Raw genomic sequence first — 19300 nt, 5'->3', positions numbered from 1 at the left:
GCATCCCCAAGCTTAGGGTCTTTCCACTCCTTATTCTCCTCGTATCGATATCTCACCCAAAACTTGAAAACTTCAATCACACAAAACTTAACGGAACTTCGTGAGATGGATTAGTATGATAAAGAGTAAATCATTCACTTTGGTACTGTCAAGATAAGATTCATAATTGTTCTCACACAATTCCTACTGTACCATACCATTTCTACAATTTATATTGAGCAATATAAGCCATAGAAACTAGAAAACAAGCAAACTATGCATTGAAAACAAAATCTGTCAAAAACAGAACAATCTGTAATGATCTGAACAACAACCATACTTCTGTTACTCCAAAAATTCTGAAACATTAGGAAAACATAGGAAATCTTGTGCAAAAAGAATCGGTATTTTATCGCGCTTCTGCTAAAAATGAAAATTATTTTACCAGGCGCAAAAGTTTCTGTTTTTTAGCAAGATCAAATCAACTATCACTGTAAGCCACCCCAAAGGTCTTACTTGGCACAAACACTAACTAAAACACCAAAGCACAATTACTACAGAGGTAATAATGTGTATTCATTGAAAAACAGAACCAAAAACCAAAAACATAAAAAATAAAATTGGGCTGCCTCCCAACAAGCGCTATTGTTTAACGCCCCTAGCTAGGCATGATATTTTAATGATACTCTTCCAAGCCCAATTTCCATGATAGCCTTATCCAAAAGATATAAGAGAAGTTCATGGAACATTCTACAATTAATATAGATTTACCAACATCCAAGCTCAAATTATATAAGTGAAGCACACGAAGCATTCTATAAAGCCATACTCAAAAGATTTAAGTGAAGCACAAAGGGCATTCTATAAAGCCATACTCAAAAGATTTAAGTGAGGCGCATGAAGCATTCTATAAATCAATGAAGGACTATCTCATACTAGCATGGAGCATATAGGAAAAGAAAAGAGAAATAAACACAAAAGACGCATATCATGTGAACAAAACAAAAACCAAGGTATAGCGATAACTGTTGAGGAATAAAGATGGGATGCCAACCGGGGCATCCCCAAGCTTAGATGCTTGAGTATCCTTGAAATATTTACTTGGGGTGCCTTGGGCATCCCCAAGCTTGAACTCTTGCCTCTCCTTATTCTTCTCATATCGATAACTCCTCGATCTTCGAACACTTCATCCACACAAAACTTAACAAAAACCTTGTGAGATCCGCTAGTATAATAAAGCTAATCACTACCTTTAGGTACTGTTGTAAATTACTCATTCCATTTTCATATTAGAATTATATCTACTTTATTCCAACTTCACCTTGGTTCATACCCCCCAATACAACCCATAGATTTATCAAAATAAGCGAACAACACATAGAAAACAGAATCTGTCAAAAACATGACAGTTTGTAACAATCTAGAACTTTCGTATACTTCTGTAACTTCAAAAATTCTAAAAAATTAGGACAATCTAATTTTTTTCCATAGCAGTACCGTGTAAAAATTTCAAGATTTTATCGCGGTCCAGTAAAAAATGTAAATTCAATTACTACAGCAAAAGTTTCTGTTTTTGCACCGCACACACTAAACAAGCAATTTAAACATTCTAAAACCAAAACTTGGCACATTATTTTTATAATACAATGGATATATACAAGGGGATACTTATTTTTGAGAAACTTCCATGAAAATTTCTACATTGTTTCCATGAGCATGAACACAAGTGTTCAAGGTCGACCCTCACTTCTCCAATGCATAACCTTCCAATCACTTCTCTTTTCGAAAAAGTTTTTAGGCATAAGAGGCAAGTAATTTTTTTGTATTTTCATTCTTTTAAATTTTTTTGTTTGTTTCACCCACAACTAAACAAAACAAAAAGAAAAAGAAAAACAAAATCTACTTAGTGAAGAAAGCAAACAAGCATACACGAAAATATGAACCCCACGCTATTGCTCCCTGGCAACGGCGCCAGAAAAGAGCTTGATAATCCCCAAGTGCAAGGAATCATCGTAGAAATTTCCAAAGGTGGAAGTGATAAGTATGGAGTGTCGAACCCACAAGGAGCTAAAGGTAAGATCAATATTCTCTCAAGTCCTATCTACCACTGATACAACTCTATGTACACCGAATGTTTGCTTCCATCTAGAAACGAGAAATAAAACTACCTTGTGGTATGAAGAGGATAACTTTGCATGATATCGGAGAACTAAAATATAAAAATAGGTGTTGTTAACATAAAGTTAGAATATATTACTATAAATTATAAATAGCGAGTGTGGAATAATGATGGATCGGTGTGCGTAATTATCCTAGGCAATTGTTAACAAGATCGGTGGTCGTCATTGCAATTTTATATGAGGGAGAGGCATAAGCTAAGATACTTTCTCTCCTTGGATCATATGGACTTATGATTGGAAATCTAGCAAGAATCCGCAACTACTAAAGATCATTAAGGTAAAACCCAACCATAGCATTAAAGTATCAAGTCCCCTTTATCCCATACGCAACAACCCCCTTACTCGGGTTTATGCTTCTATCACTCAAGCAACCCACTATAAGAGAATCATGAACGTATTGCAACACCCTACAGCGGGAATCCTTCACGTGTGCGCGGCACGGAAGGCACCATAGGACAGCACCAAAATAAAACATACAACTCAAACCAATCTAGATCATCAATCAACCCAAAAGACAAAAGAAATCTACTCAAAACATCATAGGATGGCAACACATCATTGGATCATAATATGTGGCATAAAGCACCATGTTCAAGTAGGGGATTACAGCGGGGTGCGGGATGAGGAAGGTGATGAAGATGGTGATGTTGATGAAGACGATCACCGCGGCGATGATTCCCGCGGCGGCACTCCGGCGCCAGCGAGAGAGAGGGGGGAGAGTCTCCCCCTTGTGCTTCCTCCTCCATGGCCTCCCCCTAGATGTGGAGAGGTTCTCCCTCTGGTCCTTGGCCTCCATGATGATGATGACCCCCTCCGGGATCCTCCTCCATGGCCTCCGGTGATGATGACCCCCTCCGGCAGGGTGCCAGAGAGGGCCTAGATTGATTTTTCATGGCTACAGAGGCTTGTGGCGGCGGAACTCCTGATCTAGGTTTATTTCTGGGGGCTTTGGTTTTTATAGGAATTTTTGGCGTTGGTCTCACGTCAAGGGGATCCACGAGGCAACGGCAAGGTAGGAGCACCCTCCCGGGGGGGGGGGGGGTAGAGCGTGCCCCCTACCTTGTCGTCGCCTCGGGACTCTTCTGGTCCAACTCTTGTGCTTCGGGGTTCTCTTTTCGTCCATAAAAAATCACCGTAAATTTTCAGCCCATTCCGAGAACTTTTATTTTTGCACAAAAAACGACACCACAATAGTTTTGCTGAAAACAGCGTCAGTCTAGGTTAGTTCTAATCAAATCATACCAAAACCATATAAAATTGTTGTAAACATGGCATGAATACTTCATAAATTATAGATACGTCAGAGACGTATCATGCTACCTAACATGTTTATCAATGTAATCTTTCTTATTGTGGCATGAATATTCAGATCCATAAGATTCAAAACAAAAGTTTAATATTAACATAAAAACAATAATACTTCAAGCATAATAATAAAGCAATCATGTCTTCTCAAAATATCATGGCTAAAGAATCTTATCCCTACAAAATCATATAATCTTGTCATGCTCTAGCTTCATCACACAAAGTATTTATCATGCACAACCCCGATGACAAGCCAAGCAATTATTTCATACTTTTAATGTTCTCAAGTTTTTTCAACTTTCACACAATACATGAGCGTGAGCCATGGATATAGCACTATAGGTGGAATAGAATATGGTGGTGGTTGTGAGGAGAAGACAAAAAGGAGAAAGTCTCACATCAACTAGGCAAATTAATGGGTTATGGAGATGCCCATCAATTGATATCGATGCAAGTGAGTAGGGATTTCCATGCAACGGATGCACTAGAGCTATAAGTGTATGAAAGCTCAACAGAAAACTAAGTGGATGTGCATCCAACTTGCTTGCTCACGAAGACCTAGGGCAATTTGAGGAAGCCCATCATTGTAATATACAAGCCAAGTTCTATAATGAAAAATTTCCACTAGTATATGAAAGTGATAAAATAGGAGACTCTCTATCATGAAGAATATGGTGCTACTTTGAAGCACAAGTGTGGAAAAGGATAGTAACATTGTCCCTTCCTCCTTTTCTCTCATTTTTATTCTTTTTGGGCTCTTTTTTTGGCTCTTTATTTTATTTTGGGATCTTTGGCCTCTTTTTTATTTTAAGTCTGTCTCATCCCTACTTGTGAGGGAATCATAGCTTCCATCATCCTTTCCTTACACGAGACAATGCTATAATAATGATGATCATCACACTTTTTTTACTTACAACTCAAGAATTACAACTCGATACTAGAACAAGTATATGACTTTATGTGAATGCCTCATGCATATGAGAACAATATGACAATGATGGTGTGTGTCATAAAACAGAACGGTGGAAGTTGCATGGCAATATATCTCGGAATGACTATGAAAATGCCATAATAGGCAGGTATGGTGGCTGTTTTGAGGAAGGTATATGGTGGGTTTAATGCACTGGCGAAAATTGCGCGGTACTAGAGAGGCTACCAAAGGTGGAAGGGTGAGAGTGCGTATAATCCATGGACTCAACATTAGTCATAAAGAACTCACATACTTATTGCAAAAGTTTATTAGCCATCGAAGTAAAGTACTAATATGCATGCTCCTAGGGGGATAAATTGGTAGGAAAAGACCATCACTCGTCCCCGACTGACACTCATAAGGAAGACAATCAAAAATAAACCATGCTCAAACTTCATCGCATAACGGGAGATCATACGTGCATGCTTCGGGAATCACAAACCTTAACACAAATATTCTTACTAATCAACAATTACTCTCTAGCATGACTCTAATATCACCATCTTTATATCAAACAAATGCAAGGAATCAAACTTCTCATATATTCAATGATCTTCATGAAAGTTTTTATTATATCCCTCTTGGATACCCATCATATTAGGACTAAATTCATAACCTAAGCAAATTGCCATACTATTTTTAAAAATCTCAAAATAATATAAGTGAAGCACGATAGTTTATCAATTTCTACAAAATAAAACCAACTTCGTGCTCTAAAAAGATATAAGCAAAGTACTAGAGCAACCGCCTAGCTCAAAAGATATAAGTGAAGCACATAGAGTATTCTAATAAATTCATGATTAATTCAAAAGGTGTATAAAGCAAGGATTATTGTGGCAAACTAAAAAGCAAGTACTCATATAATACAACACGCTCCATGCAAAACACATATCATGTGGTGAATAAAAATATAGCCTCAAGTAAATTTACTGATGGATTGAAGACAAAGGAGGGGATGCCATCCGGGGCATCCCCAAGCTTAGATGCTTGGTTATCCTTGAATTTTACCTTAGGGTGCCTTGTTCATCAAAACTCAACAGAAAACTCGTAAGCTCCGTTAGTATAATAAAACAAATAACCAATTTAGATACTGTTGTGAACTCATTCTAAATTTATATCGGTGTTATATCTACTGTATTCCAACTTCTCCATGGTTCATACCCCCCGATACTACCCATGGATTCATCAAAATAAGAAAATAACACAATGAAAACAGAATCTGTCAAAAATAGAACAGTCTGTAGCAATCTAGAAATTTTGTATACTTCTATAAATCCAAAAATTCCGAAAATTTAGGAAAGCCTGGTAAATTTGTATATCAATCTTGTGTAAAAAAGTTAGATCAAAATCACATTTTTTGTGAATTTTGAAAATTCCAGAGATGGGCAAAAGTTTCTGTTTTTCAGCAAAATCAAATCAACTATCACCATAGACCATCCCAAAGGCTCAACTTGGCACAAACACTAATTAAACTCTTAAGCATAATCAAAACAGTAGCATATTTGTGTAAACATATAAAAGAAAAAATTAAAAATATTGGGTTGTCTCCCAACAAGCTCTTCTGTTTAAAGCCTTTTAGCCAGGCATTGATAATTTTAATGATGCTCACATGAAAGATAGCAATCTAAACACAAAGAGAGAATCATGTAGCATATGAAAAACAAGTTTAAGTCTAACATACTTCCTATGAATAGGCATTGTATAAGCAAATGAATTATCATGACAAGCAAAAACTAGCATATGCAAGAAAGAAGAAAGAAACAATAGCAATCTCAACATAACGAGAGGTAATTTAGTAACATGAAAATTTTCTACAACCATATTTTGCTCTCTCATAATAATTACATGTAGGATTATAATCAAATTCAACAATATATCTATCATATAAAATTTTCTCTTCATGATCCACATGTATAAAAGTTTTATAATCTTCCAAGATAGTGGGATTAACATCAACTAAAGTCATGACCTCTTCAAGCCCACTTTTATCCAAAATTTCATAAGATTGATCATTCTCCAAAGTAGTGGCACAATTATTACCTAAAGTTGTAACTCTTCCAAACCCACTTTCAATATTATCACAAACATATTCATCATGAGGCCTAAATAAATTTTCAATATCATAAGAAGAATCACCCCAATCATGATCATTGCAATATGTAGTGGACATATCAAAAATAACATCCCCAAGCTTGGGGTTTTGCATGTTATTAGCACAATTGACATTAATAGAATTTCTAATAGCACCATTGCAATCATACTTTTCATGCAAGGAGCTATCGTGAGTCACTTCATAAATTTCCTCTTTTAGCACTTCATCACAATTTTCAGATTCATGAATTTCAAGCAAAACTTCATAAAGATAATCTAATGTACTCAACTCACTAGAAATTGGTTCATCATAATTGGATCTTTTAAAAAGATTATTAAGTGGATGAGGATCCATAAACCCCCTTATTTTTCTTTGCTTCTGATATGCAATAAACACACAATTATGGCAACCAAAATAGCAAACAAACCAAGTAAGACATAAGGGCAAACGAAAAGGTCAAATAAAAAGGCAAATATTGTTGTGTTTTTCTAAAAACATTTAGAACTGGGGGAGATAGATGAAAACCAGAGGAAAATGGCGAATAATGTAAGTGCAAGAGACGAGAGTTTATGATAGGTACTTGGTAGGCTTGATGTAGAACCTCCCCGGCAACGGCGCCAGATATTCTTCCTGCTACTTCTTGAGCTTGCGTTGGTTTTTCCCTTGAAGAGGAAAGGGTGATGCAACAAAGTAGAGATAAGTATTTCCCTCAGTTAAGAACCAAGGTATCAATTCATTAGGAGGTGCACACAAGTCTCCAATAGTTGCACCTACACAAACAAACAAATACTTGCACCCAACGCGAAAAGGGGTTGTCAATCCCTTCACGGTTAATTGCAAGGATGAGATTTGATAGAGATAGGTACAAAAGATAAGTAAAAAGGCAAAATAAATTAAAGGCAAATAAATTTTAGCAAGGTATTTTTGTATTTTTGGTTTTATAGATCTGAAAATATATGATGAGAAATAGACCCAGGGGCCATAGTTTTCACTAGAGGCATCTCTCTTGAAAGAACACATACGGTGGGTAAACAAATAACAGTTGAGCAATTGATAGAAAAGCACAAAGTTATGACGATATCTAAGGCAATGATCATGAATATAGGCATCACGTCCGTGACAAGTAGACCGAAACGATTCTGCATCTACTACGATTACTCCACACATCGACCGCTATCCAGCATGCATCTAGTGTATTAATTAAGTTAACCAGAATGGAGTAACGGCTTAAGCAAGATGACATGATGTAGAGGGATAAATCCAAGCAATATGATATAAACCCCATCTTTTTATCCTTAATGGCAACAATACAAATACATGCCTCGCTACCCCTACTGTCACTGGGTGAGGACAACGCAAGATTGAACCCATCACAAAGCACCTCTGCCATTGCAAGATAAATCCATCTAGTTGGCCAAACCAAATCAATAGATCGGAGAGAAATACAAAGCTATCTTAATCATGCATAAAAGAGTTCAGAAAGGATTCAAATAATATTCATAGATAATCTGATCATAAATCCACAATTCATCGGATCTCAACAAACACACTACAAAAGAAGATTACATCGAATAGATCTCCAAGAACATCGAGGAGAACATTGTATCGAAGATCAAAGAGAGAGAAGAGGCCATCTAGCTACTAGCTATGGACCCGTAGGTCTGTGGTAAACTACTCACACATCATCGGTAGGGCAGCAAGGCTGATGTAGAAGCCCTCCGTGATCGAATCCCCCTCCGGCAGAGTACTGGAAAAGGCCCCAAGATGGGATCTCACGAGAATAGAAGCTTGCGGGCGGCGGAAAGGTATTTTTTGTGTGCCCTGGTATACGGGGAATATTTGGGTATTTATAGAGCTGGAATTAGGGTTAGGGGAGTCCCGAGGGGCCCACAAGCTTGGGAGGCACGCCCTCCAGGCTTGTGGCCACCTCGTGGCTCCTCTGGCCTCCTCCCGAAGCTTCGTGGTTGTCTTCTGGCCCAAGAAAAATCATCAAAAAGTTTCGTTCCGTTTGGTATTCATTTTCTGTAAAAGGCAAAAACAAGGAAAAAAAACAACAACTGGCACTGGGCACTAGGTTAATAGGTTAGTCCTAAAAAATGATATAAAATAGCATAATAATGCATATAAAACATTCAAGATGGATAATATAATAGCATGGAATAATAAAAAATTATAGATACGTTGGAGACGTATCAACGATGCTTTGCCACAAATATCATGTCAACTCTACATGATCACGCAAAGCAATATGATGATGAACACACAACTCATGTGATAGTAATCGTAGAAGTTGCATGGCAATATATCTCGGAATAGCTATAGAAATGCCATGATAGGTAGGTATGGTCGTTGTTTTGAGGAAGGATACAATAAGGCTTATGTGTGATAGAGTGTATCATATCACGAGATTTGGATGAACTGGTGAAGTTCACACCAATTCTTGAGGTAAAAATGGGTAATGCATGGTACCGGAGAGGCTAGCTATATGTGGATAGGTGGGAGTGTCGTGTTAGTCCATAAACTCACATTAGTCATATAGAACTCATATACTTATTGTGAACGTTTTATTAGCCCTCAAAGCAAAGTACTACTCGCATGCCCCTAGGGAGGAGGTCGGTAGGAGTTAACCATCGCACCCCCGATTCAAACAACACAAAGGATTTCAACGAGGAATAAATATGCTCCAAATTCCCGTCATGCCATGACAGACTCTTAAATAAGAAATACATAACAAGCTTTAATATCAATATCTTTACTAACCAATGATTATGAACCAATACACTTTCATATTACCACATCAAGATAATTAAATCACACATTTCACATTCAGTGATCTACATGAAAGTTTTTATCATACCACTCTTGTATACCTATCATTTTTAGACTAGTCTCATAACCCGTGCACATTACCACTTCCTATTTAAGACTCTAAAAAAGATATAAGTGAAGCATGATAGTGCAAATGATTTTTATAAAATATGACAACCACAGTGCTCTAAAGATATAAGTGGAGCGCATGAGCAACTGCCTAGCTCAAAAGATATAAGTGAAGCACATAGAGTATTCTAACAAATCATGATGAATGTGTGTCTCTCTCAAAAGGTGTGTCCAGCATAAGATGTTCCAGGTAAAACTCATATTATGTGATGAATAAAAATATAACTTCGAATAATCATACCGATCGATTATGGACGAAAGAGGTGTGGCACCGTCGAGGTGCACTAGTAGTCGAGGAAACATTATTAATCCACATAGACATCGATGTCATCACCTCATGCAGGAACATGACTCTTATCCTAAGAGACCTAAATACAACGTCACAACACAGATTTATGGTCCTCGCCCCCTCCCTTTGCTAATGCGTCAAGTGCAGAAGGGGGGACCTAGAACCTCACCGATGGGGAGCTAGGAGCAGTTGTGGTTAGAGCTTGTGGAGAGGGAGGGGCTTGGAAAAAGAACAAACCCAACAAGTAGATGTCTTTAACTCTGGTTCTCTTAGTTAGATCTAACAAATTATTATTTAATGCAGACGTTTAACTCTGTCTCCTTGGTGGCGCTGTATTGTGTTATCAGAGCCAAGGGGTTCCTACCCCGGTGGGTGCTAGACCTGAACACGTCGAGTCAATCTGTGGTCATCCTCAATGAAGTGTCAAGCAAATGGATTGCTTGTCAAAAAAAGGTCGCGACAAGGAGACCCCTTGTTTCCCTACCTCTTCATCCTTGTTATTGATGTGCTCCAGCGCCTCGTCCTCACCATTGGTGCTAGGGGTGGCCTACAAAACCCCCTCAACCTGTCGCTCCCATGCCCGGTGTTGCAGTACGCAGACGACACCCTGATCCAGATCCATGTAGATGATCCAGGAAGATGCTGCTTAGGTGGCCAAGCTCAAGGTGTTGCTAGACGCCTTCACGGCGAACACCGCCCTAGACTCAAGTTCGATAAGTGCACCTTTGTCTCGCCAGAGTCGGCCGCGCAGCTTGCCTCATGTTCGGGTGTCCTATGGATAGCTTCTCGCCACAATACGTGGGCTGACGTTCTCCCTTCTCAAGCTCTAGATCATGGATCTTAGTCCTCTCATTGCCAGGGTGGACAAGTGGCTCGCAAATGAGCTCTTGTTGACGTCGTCCTCACCTCCCTTCCCACCTATGCCATCGGGTCACTACAACTCGTCGAGGGTATGCACGTCGCCTTTGAAAAAAGGTGGCATGCTTTCTTCTGGGGAAATGACACGCCGGTGAGTGTTGCCCAGTGCAAGATTGCATGGGAGGAGGTTTGCAAGCCTAGGGCATGAGGTGGTCTGGCGAGCGAGACCTAGGCCTACCGAATGCTTGCTTGCATCCACGCTACACCGTCGACGGTGTGGCATGTATGGTTCATGAAGCCCTATGGGTGGACTGGGTGATTCCATGTGCATGGACATGCCCACATGAAAGTTTCTTCTGGCAATGCTATCGCGCTTCGTGTCTGCACTATTTGCATGGTGTGTGACGGGCGGCACATGTCGTTCTGGCGGGACCTGTACTGTGGGAGGGACACACAACATGGCTTTGCACGTCGTGGACACTTTCGCCCCATCATCTGGTGCAACTAAGCCTTGTGAAATGTAAGTTTTTCCTTTGGCTCTGTCATCGTTGACGTCCCTACAGAGCTACGGCGTCAATCCATACATGGTCATCACTGCAGCGTGTGGACGCGGGAGAGCCTATGGCCTCTGGGTGCATCCGTCTGGAAACAGTTACACATGCAGTTTGGCTAGTGGGCCAGTGGCAAATTATGTGGATGAGCTACGTAATCTTGTTTCCGATCGAGATGGTCGTGTTTTGATGTAAATGTTTTGGGTACTCGATGACTGGGATGTACTTTACGATTAATAAAATGGTCTTGTGCATCATATGATGCAGAGGCCGGGGTTATCCCCTTTTGGAAAAAAATCATTGGCGTCCCTGTGACGCTCACCTGCATCACCGCCACATCATCCCCATCATCGTTCTGCGGTGAGGAAGAAACCCTTGAACACCTGGTTGCTGCCTTGGTGGACGATATGTGCCTAAACAGTGTCGCTAGCCTCCCGGCTCAGTCTCAACTGTGCTCCACGATTTGCGCCCCCATTCTTTGGAATTTTTGAAAGAACCGCAACGCCAAGGTCTTCCGCGATCAACAACTTGCCCCTTCTGCTGTCGTGTGCAATATTTGCCGCTGATGTGCTACTATCGAGATGGCGATGCTCTCGCACAATCTGTAAATCAATCCTAGTATCCTGGTGCAATGCTTCGCCGCCTTGCCCTAGTGCGCCGTTTGTGGCCTCACGCCTCATTTCTCTAACGGCGCCTAAAAACCCTGTATCTCTGATGGTTTGCCGGTATCTCGGCTAAATGAATATTCAGGTAGGCATTTTGCCCCTGGTGACGTGTCCCGCCCACACCATAGGTCCCGCCAGGATATACCTAGCCACGGGAAACCTGGCCTGCCCCGAAAAAGCCCAACCCGACCTGGCCCGGTCTTGCCCACGGGTCGGGCCCGTGCCTAGGTTTTGAGCCCGAGCGACACGTCGGGCCTGGCTTGCCATATTTGTGTTTTAGGGAAGAGGCCCGGCGAGCTTTTTCACTGACGTGTCAGGCTTGGGCCTGAAATCTAGGCCCGACGACTGGGCCGGGCTGGGCCGGAGCCTAGGTTTTCTGCTTCGGGCTTTGTTAGGCCAGGCCTGATGGATGGCCAGGTATATGCCAGAACGCGCCGCCCGTCACCCATCTCACCTAATAGTATTGAATATCACACATCTAGCCAATTTACTGAAAAGCATATATACTAATGACAAAATGCTATTAATATATTTTGTCAACTCGTGATGAGTTAACAAGAAGAGATCCCAGGAATCCTGTCCCTTAGCTTGCTGACAGTGGTTAGTGACGAGGCAGCGCTTTCCACCAGCAAGGGCACGGTAGATTATCGCAGTACATAGCGGCAGATTACTTGGCCATGGATCAACGACAAATTTGCGAGTGCTCTGGCAGCCCCACCTGGAGCTCCTTCTGCTTTCCGAGCAAGCAGCTTCGCTGATGGATGATGAGTGACTACGTACGTACGTAGATCAGTGAGTTTTAGTGCGTTGCGATCCTGAACATGAACGTGCATGACTTTTACAGAAGGAGAAAAAGAAGGTTAGTCGATGACTTCCCAGTCGCCGGCGAAATGATTTGTTTCCCAGTCGTTTTCACTGGCTGCCTAGCTAGCTTTTGTCGTCCACTGATCCGTGTCTTGATCTATCAGGCTAGTTCCTTCTTCCCTTTTTCTTCATCGAAAAATATATTAAAGCAGTTTCTGAAATCAAGTGCAGGCCATCATCTTCTTTCCGCCACCGTTTTTCCGTTTCTGAAACCTTTTCTCCTTTTGTTGATTTACTTGGCTTTAAACAAAATATTCGTCAACTGAAGCAGAGTCATCCTCCTCCTTTTCAGAAAATGCTCACCAGGTCAAGTGTGCATTGGAATTTGAAAAGAAAAGGAACATTGGCCGCCTAGGCTCATGCCAAGTTTTAAAATGTTGCTGTTATTATTACAATATAAAATAATTGGAAGAACGTTGCTGTTATTACAGATTTTGACAGGTGACAATCTATACTGCTATGTTCCTAACTGCACTCTTCTCCTACAGTGGGTAATACCAGGAAAGGCTCAAAGGTAAACATGAGCCCAAGGAGCTGCACCAAATTCAGCACCAAGAACACCATTTGATCACCTGCAGATTCAGTGGACCAAACTAGATCAAGTTACTTCCTAAAATAACTATATCAAGTATGTATAATCAGAAAGTCCTTCTGTACTACTAGTACAGAACATATTGATTGATTACCTGGGAAGAAGGTGCTGTCCTGATGTTTCTGCGCCCATGAGAACCTGCATTCATTCAGTGACATTAGGGGATGGGAATTAGGAGTCCACAGCAGAGTGATTCAGCACGAAAATTACAGTTTTCTGGTTTGAAACAAAGATCAGTAATCGTAATTGTTTCGCTCACTGCACCCTGTTTATGGAAAATATGAGATGACAGGAGCTACTCACAGATAACCAGCCCCGATTGGAGCAATCGCCTTGAAAAACGACATGGCAGTTGTCGATATACCATTCGCAGTGCCTCTTTGGTCTTGACGCTGGCATCAAATTCAGAAACATTGTTTCATTTAGTTCGATTGACGCAAACATGGCGTTGCAAATAAAGCTCACTTGGTTATATATATACATGTACATACCACAGCATGGTTCTGCAGAAGGGAAATTCCTGTGCTGGCAGTAATCTATACAAGTTTGCAGTATACAAAGATTAGATACCCTTGGATACAGTACTCACTAAACTTTCAGAGAGTAAGAAAGTGCAGAAAAATGCCTACCGCAACAACACTTCTCATCATGGCTGCAGAGTAGAGAGCAAAAGAAAGTTTGGCGCCAGATAAGTATGTCATAAAGGGATAAGTACTGACAATAAGTATGGACAGAGCCTACAGTGTCAAATTCAAAAACATCAGCGATGATCATGAAACTTGATCTATTTGTTTATCTGGAAAAGGCACAGTAGGAGGCTACTCACAGAAGCAACACGCGACGAAATGACTGGCCCCAGAAACTTATGAACCCAGTGATAAATGATAAGCTGATATACAAGAAGACTAGCACCTGGACCAGAAGGAGAAAGTATTAGGTTTAGGTCGCCCCGTGATACTAACATGCACCTTCAAAGCTACATGAAAGTTCAAAAAGTTAGAACATTAGGTAAAGGCAGAGGGATGCGATACCTGCCACGGCAAGAACTCCACCGATATCTTCAGATGAGAAGCTAAGACCACCATACTTTCTGTCACTAACAGCCCACAAGGAAAGTATCTAGTATTGAAAGAATCGCGTGACGGCTAGAGTGTTATTCAATGATAACTATAAAAGATGAATGCAAGTAGTAGATAAGATGCTATGTGAAATAAAATTGAATAGCATTTAGATAGATTTGGAGACTTTGTCATGTAGCAGCAGAATGCAGAAAGGACAAGACAAGAATTCGAAACAATATTTACTTCACTATATGCAGTGTCATGAAGACCAAAGAAACAATAGGACACCATAGTTGACATCCATGGCCAATTCTGGAGCAAACTCTTCTTGCGAGGTGAATCTAAATAAGATTGTTCCGATGGCAAGGCTTTGACCTTTTGGATATCCTTCTCCGGACTCTTATGTTTGTGTATGGTCTCCTGTCAGTTCCATTTGACAAATAAGATTAGCAAACGTGGGAAGAAAAGCTAGATGTAATGTGCCCCTGATTTGAATTTATTAAAAGAATATATCCACAGCATTTTCAGTATTAGCAAATGTGGGAAGAAAAGCTAGATATAATGTGGACAAAATAAATTTTAACTTCTGTAGCATATTTTGTTTGTCTGTTGCAAATGGAATATAAAATTGCTCAGACTACGATTATGCCAGGTAATACTAATATTCCTTGTCAGCATTAGCTAAGGAAAGATTAAATGAAGACTGATGATAATATGTAGTGAAACTATACCCACCGGCATCCATATACAACTTATGAGAACAATGGCAGCAAGCAATGACACAGCTACACAAGGTAAGAAATATGGAAACCTGCAAAATTAATCCAATGAATCAGCCATGAAGTCCAGTATAACTAGTATATTGCAAGCAGTTTTGTAAATAACTATATCTTGATCTTGCTAGATGTACCTCCCAAAAACTGACTCCTTGGAGAATATTTGTGGGTACTTTTCAGCAGGCTGACAAAAGGAGAGTGGAGTAAGAAAATGAAGGCAGTTCATCTCTTCATTTCTGTCTAACTAGCAATCTTACTAGTGTAATGCAACTCCATTTATACATGTAGACTATACCTGAGCAAGGTAGCCTCCAAGAGCTGGACCGATTACAAGACCAAAACCCCACGCTGTGTTCACCTTTAATCAAAGAAAATCGTATTAACATAATCTTTGTTTTGGAAGGACTATGAAAACAGTAAGAACATGAGCAAATAACACAGAGTTGTTCTGAGAGATTACAACTGAGAGCCCAAGAGCATGATGTTCAGCTTGACAAACTTCAATAGCATAAGCCTGCACGGTCGATAAATATTTGTAATCAGAACTGAGATGCCTTCATGTTGAAACTGATAATTTTTATTACCTTTATTGGAGCAAGTAAACCATTTAGGGAACCTAGAACAAGTCTTGTAGCTATTGCCATCCAGTACTCTGTACTTAGTCCAAACAGTGTGTTAAATATGACCCTGGAATATAAAGAAAGTTAATTAAGTGACTAAGAGTTACCGAATAGCAAGATAAAAATTGTTGCCAAGTTGAATCAGAACTCCTGTTATAAACTGATTTAGAATTCATGTTATACTTACACAGACAGGATGGAAAATACAATGACAGGCTTCCGTCCAATACGGTCCGCCACAATGCCCCAAAAAATCGCAGAAAAGGCTCTGCCAATCATGTACGAAGAAGCTACATTTGAAAACACCAACATACAAATTTCATGCCTATATATTTAAATATATTTTATTTCTCAAGGACAATGCATGATGCGGGCTAAATGATGATATTTGTTTTGGAATAGTGGAGCCAGAAACTATACCAAGGAAACCAGCATAAGACCCTATATCTTCCTCTGTTTTAGCAACGTGGAAGTCTCTAACCTGTAGAAAGGGATACAACGAGATGAAATGTTATTTGCATTTTTTGTTACAAAATGAGATATTATTTGCATGAAAGAAGGTTTAAAATTTCAATGAAATGTCCAAAATTTCCTTAATTTCGGTGAGTACCAAAATATTGGTATCCTCGGAGTTTCAGGCTAGATTCAAACAAGATCCAAATTTTAGTGAATTTTTGATAGATTCAGTTCCGAAAGAATTTTTGAGATTTCAGATATTTCGTGATGTCCGAAATTTTTGGATTTACCCTACTATTTTGACAAGTCTGTGAATTTTAGAGCAAAGTAGTAGGGTAAATCCAACAAATAACTAGGGGCTGTATTAACCTATTTTAAAATCTAAATCTACATCTAAACTTCAACTTTAAGATCTCCTGGACCAAGTAAGTAACCAAAAGTAATCTAATGAACAACTTGATCTAGAGATTAGTGGATGCGATAGGTCGATGATAAAATACATACCATGAAATACATAAAGGGAAAGAGGCATGTGATGGGCAAAGCTGAAAAAGACAAAGCAAGAGCATATATTTATTGTCAGAATGAGGGACACGTATTGCACCGCGGATGCGTTAGGTGAAACTGCATGATCTTTGCAAGAAGAACAATCGACAGCTAGAAACAAAACCAAAAAAAAGTAAGCAGTTAAATACATGATCATGGAACAACCAACATGTGGTAGTTCATGTTACTCTGGGTAGCTTTCTATCTCAGGCATGATGCTGGATTTACTCTGTAAAGCAGTTCTTCTTCTCTGAACACGTGCATGGGCATATCACACTGGGTAGAACCTGTGCATGCATGCATATGCCTTGCATGTCTTCTGACATACTGATGGCTTGTGATAGGAATATGCTCCAGCATGTATGAATTGTGTTATTAATTTTGAATCTTTCAAAATTATTTCTAACATTTTAGAGTAGATAAAACACACATGAAGCTAGAGTACAGGGTGTGAATGGACATTCTTGCTCTGGGACAGCATTAGCTTCACCACGGAATTTCATACTTCTTTTTTTGGTTCATGGAATTTCATACTTTTAGAATGCATTGAAAACGAGTTTGCAGATGAGCTATATATGTACAGTTTTTATTTCATTGGTCAGATCTGGAAAAAGTGAGCCGTTTTGAATATTTACCAGCTCACAAGTATACATAACACTACTGTTTTTTCTAAGCAATCAGACGGTCTGCTATTCTTAAAATTTGCCTGTTTTGTAGAATTATTAGGTCCCGCAATTTTTTTTTTTAAACAAATCTAAAGAACAGGCTCAATTTTTTTCCAGTATAGGTTGTGAATCCTGATCCGTCGCCCAATACTTCCCGGTGCTTGGCTTCACCCCTAGACACATGTAATGGCATCTTATGACGTTCATCAAATGAACGCCCCCAAATGTTCGCACACATGTTCAGCCATGCCCGCGGACATCTGGTTGGGCGGATGCCACCCAATGCTATCCCTCGAATTTTTCCTATTTGTCAGGCATCCTCCTTTGTCAAATTTACTTGATCAATAGCAATTCGACGATACATTTAAATAGTTGCGAACAAATGCAACTAATAGCAAAAGCACCAAAAGTTCAATAAGTTTTATATATCCATCGAACCATCCAATAGCAAAACTTTGGTGTTCAACAAATGGATTCGCTACAAATTGAATGTCGGATTTCTTTTAGCATGGTAAATCGAACGCCTAAGATGGCAAATTATATTGTCGCGAGGATGGAAATTTTCTTTAGCAAGCATGACAAATCCTTGACAGGTTCAATTTTTTTGTTAGGAGTTGTCATGCTTGGAAAAGAAATTGTCATTCTCACCACAAGATAAATTGCCATTAAAACACTTGATTTGTCATGTTTATTTTTTTGCGGGAAGTCAGCTTAAAAATTTGACGTCAGAGTTTTAGCATTTCCACAACAAATTTGTGGAAGGTCGATCCGCATCGGAGATGCCCTAAGGTGTGTGCGAAAACTGCTTACAATTATTGGTTCCCCTCCCATCTCTGCAATGCTATATGCAGCCACGCAGGAATCACCTTTTTTCTTGAGCAACAAGTTTTTTTTAGCAAATTTTGAGCAACAAGTGAGGTGATCACCTTATTTTTAGACTAAGTGAGGTGATCACCTGACTGACTAGGAATATATCAGGCCGGGTCCGTGTAACAATTCCCGTGTCACGGGATGAACATAGGGCCGTATGGCCCGGGCCCCGATCAATGGGGCCCTACCCCTACCTCTCTGCAACCTGTGTGTCGGACAATGACTTGTCTCTGTTTGTGGCGTCCTGTCGCCGTACGGCCGGTCACCGATAACACCGTATATTTCCATTACAACGACGCCTATGATAACAAAGACCGTAATGTACGTATAGTACATTGCAGTGCAGAATGTAATCGAATCCAGTCTAATCGTAGAGGCAGTGGTTACGTACATGAGGCGAGGGTGGTGAGGCCGACGAAGAAGAGCTCCTTGTAGGGGATCCTGCCGCCGGAGCTCTCCTTCCTCCGGTCCAGCGCGCAGCCGGGGCACCCCGCCTCGTGGTGACGGCTCGCCGACGACGGCGACGCTGGCAGCAGCAGCGGCGCCGCCGCCGCTCCTCTTTCCTCGTCCCCCATTACAATGGAGAGCTCTCCTCTTCAATGGACTAGGTGGAAGGGTGGAGGAGTACGCTTCGTCCCGGGCTTTGGCTTGGTCCACCTGCCGGGTGCTTTCTCTGGCCGGGGTTTATACTGTACAAGCCGCTAGCTAGTTTCCAACCACGCAGGCTGGCAAGCTAAGCTGCACGATGTGCACTACCTGCTCCGTGCTTTTACGTGTATGTACACGTGACCACCTACGTGGTATGTGCGCTTTTTGCTCTGGTTCGGTTCAATGGTCTGGGTGTTGGGACTAGATTGGATCTTCGCGGCGGGCGAAACTCTTTCCTATTATCTTCCGACATAAAAGGGAACTCGATTGATGCATAAAAAAGGAGGGTTTTAAAAGAAGCAACGATTCATAACTTTCGTCTCGCCAGGACTTAGGGACAACTCTAACTGATCCTCAATAAATAGAGGAGGATCCA

The 19300-nt window shown here is 40.4% G+C and overlaps 1 protein-coding gene across 1 annotated transcript; it reads right to left on the bottom strand.

Moving 5' to 3' along the window:
• Positions 1–12948: 12948 nt before the first annotated feature.
• Positions 12949–19018, bottom strand: LOC109768664 (protein ZINC INDUCED FACILITATOR-LIKE 1). The gene is made up of 17 exons (XM_020327410.4): positions 18668–19018; positions 16700–16740; positions 16160–16220; positions 15927–16029; positions 15704–15806; positions 15580–15633; positions 15415–15477; positions 15254–15303; positions 15079–15154; positions 14587–14763; positions 14314–14401; positions 14109–14194; positions 13912–14019; positions 13774–13818; positions 13586–13674; positions 13377–13420; positions 12949–13262 (listed from the first exon to the last, which is right to left on the bottom strand). The coding sequence occupies exons 1-17, from the start codon at positions 18849–18851 to the stop codon at positions 13156–13158; spliced, it is 1479 nt and encodes a 492-aa protein (XP_020182999.1). The 5' UTR covers positions 18852–19018; the 3' UTR covers positions 12949–13155.
• Between the last annotated feature and the right edge of the window lie 282 nt (positions 19019–19300).

Source organism: Aegilops tauschii, chromosome 5, assembly GCF_002575655.3.
Source record: "Aegilops tauschii subsp. strangulata cultivar AL8/78 chromosome 5, Aet v6.0, whole genome shotgun sequence".
Taxonomy (NCBI): Eukaryota; Viridiplantae; Streptophyta; class Magnoliopsida; order Poales; family Poaceae; genus Aegilops; species Aegilops tauschii.
Note: the sequence above shows the minus strand (reverse complement) of the source record. Positions and strands in the feature narration are given on the sequence as shown.